General features: G+C 41.6%; 1 protein-coding gene across 1 annotated transcript in view; it reads left to right on the top strand.

Moving 5' to 3' along the window:
• Positions 1-2,771, top strand: part of LOC109871569 (cadherin-12) — a 31,716-nt gene extending 28,945 nt beyond the window's left edge. Inside the window, exons 11-12 of the mRNA XM_020462466.2 lie at positions 1,039-1,290; positions 2,057-2,771. Coding sequence (XP_020318055.1) covers positions 1,039-1,290; positions 2,057-2,589 — 785 coding nt within the window. The 3' untranslated portion in view covers positions 2,590-2,771. The remainder of the gene's footprint in view (positions 1-1,038; positions 1,291-2,056) is intronic.
• Positions 2,772-5,628: the final 2,857 nt, after the last annotated feature.

Below are 5,628 nucleotides of genomic sequence, written 5' to 3'. Positions count from 1 at the left end.
TGCCCAGCTCGCTAATAATCACCAGAATGAAAGCTAGACATAGAAAATTCCCAGAACGATGGATAGAGAACAATTATTTTCCAATTTGATGTAGAGGAAAGGCCTCACTGAAGTCCGAATGCGGCACATCGGGGCAAGATGAGTTTGACACCCCTGCCCTAGAGCCTTACCATCTCACCAACCTCTGTTATTATTTTTCTAACACAATAACGCATAAATATCAGGCTTGATTCAGAGGGACAGCAGCGCTCATGGCAATCGCAGAAAACAGGCACAAGGTGTGCTTTAATGGCTCCTACTTGTCAAGTGAGATCTTTGTCCATCCAGGCAGAGGGAAGGCTGTACAGAGTCAGTTCACAACCACTATCCTGGTGCTGGAGAGGAGAGGAGGCAGGGCACATCTCGACACTTCATCTCTGTATAGCCGTAAAAACGGCAGGCCTGTGTTTGTTTCTCAGAGCCGTGCATTGTGCTGCTGGCCCTATTTGTTTTCTGTTGTACATTCTAATAATTCTTCTACACCTTCACCTTATTTCAAATAAGCCGAAAACCAAAGCGGTAAAAGTGACATTTCAGATACAATTATACAGTACATCTCCCCTGAAGAAACATTTGGCTTGATAAAGGTCGGGCTTAGACATCAGCAAATGCATGTAGCCCAAGACCGGCAGCGTTGTAGATCTTTAATCCAGGCCCCTATATTCACCCTGGAACGAAGAGGATTAAATAAGAACTAAGGAAGTACTGCATGTATGTACTCTCAGTTGTATTACAAGTGAACACTCTCTGATGGTCTCTCATTTGGTTTTCAGGCAACACTGGGGGGATCGTGACCAGACAGACGTATAGGATTTCAGTCAGATATTTAGAGTTAATCATTAATGGACGTGTGGGGTTTCAGCCATGTTGGGTTAATGGTTGTCATTTGGTTTCCAGACAACACTGCGGGAATAGTGACCAGATGTCTAGGGTTCCAGGGTGGATTTATTGATTGATTTGAGACATGTAGGGTTAAGGATTGTGTCATTTGGTTTCCAGACAACACGGCGGGGATAGTGACCAAGCGTGTAGGGTTCCAGAGGCGGGTCCAGGAGTACTACGTGATACCTGTGGTGGTGGAGGACAATGGGTATCCAGCCCAGAGCAGCACCGGCACTCTCACTGTCCGAGTGTGTGCCTGTGTGACTGAAGGGTCACTCCTGTCCTGCACGGCAGAGGCAGTCTTCCTACCAATGGGCCTCAGCACCTGGGCAGTGATGGCCATTTTACTGTGCATGATCATACTCCTGGGTAAGTCCTGTTGTTCATTCAGACTGTGATCCTGGTGCAGAGGCAGAGTATTTCTGAACTTTTCATCTGACACCTTGAGAATGAGAGTAATAATGATTACCCCAAGTATTTATTTCCAGCTACAGTATAAACTCTGTAAATGCAATTCATCAGAATGTTAAAGTGTATAATTTTACACTAGGGGGAGCTGAAGTCCTAATGTACAGTAACTTCATTAAATTGATGTCACAATTTGAAAAATGGCCCTTGAAACAGTCCCATAATCATAATCATACTTATAGGTCGATTTAGCTCATTTTTCTTGGTCTGGCCATTCCCCCCTACTTTTTCCTACTAAAGTATCTCTTGCTGTTGCATAACACAGTGAGCACTTCATTAGTATGGAGTAGGCTGCTGTGCTGTAGTCTCTACTGTCTGCCATTGGGAAAGAGGAAAAGGGGAGGGAGGGGGAGATGAAAGCCAGGTGAAACAGCCTTTCATCCTGTCTCAGTACTACAATAGTGACAGATAGCATGTCAAAAATGGATCACGGCTGGCCTCAGGCTGTGATTATTTTAAGTTCTCCTGCTGAAAAAAGAATGTCTGGAGAAATAAGGAAATTAGCTAATGGCTCCTAACACATGACATCCCACTGTCTCTCTTCCCATACCCTCCTACAGTACCTTGAAAGGCTCTTGAAATGCACGTCAATGTATATTTTCACCGCAGTACATCTATGTATGTAAAAGATAACACACTGTGTGTGCTTGGTTCTTTTATGTTGTAGCGATCTTTGCACTCTATGTCGGCCTGAGACGGCAGAAGAAGAGGGAGACGTTGATGTCATCCAAGGAGGACATCCGGGACAACGTGATCCACTACGATGATGAGGGGGGCGGCGAGGAGGACACCCACGCCTTCGACATGGGCACTCTGAGGAACACCAAAGCCATCAAGGAAAAAATGCTCCGCAGGGGCACAGGGTCAGAGGTCACCGCCCAAACTGAGATCAATGAGTCAACCCCCACCACAGAGGGCAGCGCAGACATCATCAGGGACTACATCCACCAGCGTCTCCAGGAGAACCACCTGGGTTTCTCTGCCCCGCCGTATGACTCACTGGTCACGTATGCCTACGAGGGGGATGGGTCGGTGGGCGAGTCGCTAAGCTCCATCGAGTCGTGGATGGCAGACGGAGGAGAAGACTTCAAATACCTCAGCGAGTGGGGGCCACCCTTTAAAACTGTAGCAGGGATATTAGACAAAGACAAAACAGATCCTCCCGTGGCGGAAGTGGAGGAGAGCCGAGCGTACTTGTGAGGACAAGACAAGCAGAAAAGACTAATGTGTTACTTTTATGGTAGATTTGTTTTTAAAGACAATGGGAATAAAATCAAGCCTTTCCGTTCAGTTTTAATCATATTTTGTGGTGGTTGTTATTGTTGTTTATTTAGAAGACAGAACATTTGAAATGTTTTATTAAAATAAACTTGATAACCCTCTCTAAGTGCCTCAGGAACTGCTCTGTTTGTATGTAACTAAAAAGTTTGCCCGAATATCCAGAATCTACAAAATGTCTTTAAAAAAAAGTATATTTAAAAGAGTCCCTCTCAACCATCCTCACATAGGCCAGCTGCACTCACACAATTGTGCTAAACTTGGCCTTTAGACAATAAACCTTCAAAAGCATGCAATTGTGAAAAACTCTTATCCTTGGATTCTGATGACCGAGCTCGAATTGACGGTACTGCTAATCACAATAGGCAAATTGTTTCCATCGAAAACAAGACCCAACCAATGGGACTTGTTTGTCTCGTGCATCAGTGAGGAGCTACACGTTTTCATCCCCTTCTATTCTTGTCAAATTAAATGTCAAGTGATTTTTAAATGTCAACTGCAATGGCATCTTTTATTGTAATGCGATTCTTGTTGAAGACCATGAGGATGAGACTACCTGGAGAAATACAAGCTTTCGACTTAACCACACACACTGCATTAAGCAGTCGGATGTATACAGCTACTTTACAGCAAGTCAGCAGGGTAAAGCTCAGACCGTTTCAGAGCATTATTTGATTTGTTCATCTACAATATGTTTAACATATTTCAATGTAGGCCTATGTTGATCTACCTAAATGCATACATTAACAAAGAACATGTTTCCTTTTGAGTTTTGATTCATATCTCCTACGTTGTTATAATACTAAACACACAATCCTTGAGTAGGCAAGTGATAAACAGTTAATTGTTTTAGCGTGTGTTTTATTTGTTGAAGTAAGCAAATAGGTTGTGAACCTACACGGAGTGTACAAAACATTAGGAACACCTTCCTAATATTAAGTTGCACCCTCTTAAGCCCTCAGAACAGCCTCAATTAGTCTGTGCATGGACTACAAGGAGTCAAAAGCGTTCCACAGGAGTGCTGACCCATGTTGGCTCTAATGCTTCCCACAGTTGTGTCAAGTTGGCTGGGTGTCCTTTGAGTGGTGGACCATTCTTGATACACAAAGGAAACTGTTGAGTGTGAAAAACCCAGCAGTGTTGCAGTTCTTGACACAGTCAAACCTGTGTGCCTGGCACCTGCTACCATACCCCGTTCAAAGGAACTGAAATCTTTTGTCTTGCCTATTCACCCTCTGAATGACACAAGTACGTACACAATCCATGTCTCAATTGTCTCAAGGTTTAAAAATCGTTCTTTAACCCATCTCCTCCCCTTCATCTACACTGATTCGTGGATTTAACAAGTGACATCAATACGGGATCATAGCTTTCACCTTGATTCACCTGGCCAGTCTATGTCATGGAAAGAGAAGGTGTTCCTAATGTTTTGTACAATCAGTTTATTGAAGGTGACATAAAAAGATTTACGGTAATTCCTTTTTTATTGTACTGGTAAAAACAATATGGATGATTTGTAATTGTGTGGCTCAACATATCCAATATCCACACACAGCGTATTTATTCTACTCCCAGAGAGCAACATGACATACACGTTGACCCTAATCAACATGTCATCATACTAAATCATTGTTATGTTATTCACATATACAGCAGTAACCCCCAGGCCAGAGGCAGCCACACCTCTGGAAGTGAGAACATGGATGAAGACATCATCATCAGGCTGCTAAACTACCGATACCCCCCACTACACAATATTATGTTCCTTGCTCACATGCTGGGGCCTTTATTGGCCATCCCAATTCCATGCAAAGACATTCATTGTGGCTATTTAAGAAAATCTATTTTTCCTCAACACTATACCACCAGCAGAGGTCTAGAATTACTGTGTTTTATTCAGGCAGTTGAAATATCATTTTCTGAGGAATTCCCTTCTCTATGTTGAAATAGATAGATCATAAAAAGTTCCTCTTTGATGAATCCTCCAAGATGCTAATTACATGTGTGCTTTCTTTCTCTTTCTCCACAAAACCACTTATTTTGTCCACTTGTTGGCAAACTGTCATTTCCAATGCATAACGAGCACAACATCAGAATTCTTCTTTTAACTACTTTAACTAGCTCAATAAGAATAATTATAATTAATTATTATTATTATTAGACATCTTATTGTCTCAGTTATCTTGTGAAGATGATTGTTGGATGTTGACTCAATTTATAGCTTTGAGATATAAGGTTCATTGGGGTGGGGGGTCTGTGTATCTCTTGGGGTTCCTACTTTTTAATACTTCATTTGTACATGGATAATTCACTCTCTGATAAAATATCTGGAAATACTGTAGCCTTAAATATATTAACAGTTGCATAATGTCTTAGTGCTGTAAGTATTTTTTTAATTTATTGTTAATACTATTATAAACTGAAGAACCCTTCAATACTCCTTCAAGGTTATTTTCAGAGATTTCATGAAATAATGATTCAGGTCAAATCCTGTTACTCTACTGTATTAGATTTTTGAACCAAAATAATGACCCAGACATTGATTAAGTGCTTTAGATGAGCATATGCTACAGTACACATACACAGTAGCCTATACCTCCATTAAAGTCCTTTCCCCATTCTTCTTCCCAAGTGAAGTATATAATTCGTAGTTTTAGCTTCCAGGGGAAAGTAATGTACTTTGTCGAGACAAAAAAGGGCAAATTATAAAACCCCCTCAGTTTGAGAAACAGGATTTAGAAAATGGATTGCTGTGCCTTCTTTTGATTCATAATGTATTCATGGAGGTAGCAGAGGAAGTCAGACCAAGCGAAAACAAACCGGAGACAGTCATAGTAATGTGTTTTAGTCCTGCTGTTTTCAGCCACCTTTAGCTTGTTCATGGGGAAACAATTATGAAGAACGTGAGACGCATCAATGTTTGCATGGGCTTATTGTTATATTTGTCTAAATTTCTACATG

Source organism: Oncorhynchus kisutch, linkage group LG27 (genome assembly GCF_002021735.2).
Source record: "Oncorhynchus kisutch isolate 150728-3 linkage group LG27, Okis_V2, whole genome shotgun sequence".
Taxonomy (NCBI): Eukaryota; Metazoa; Chordata; class Actinopteri; order Salmoniformes; family Salmonidae; genus Oncorhynchus; species Oncorhynchus kisutch.
Note: the sequence above shows the minus strand (reverse complement) of the source record. Positions and strands in the feature narration are given on the sequence as shown.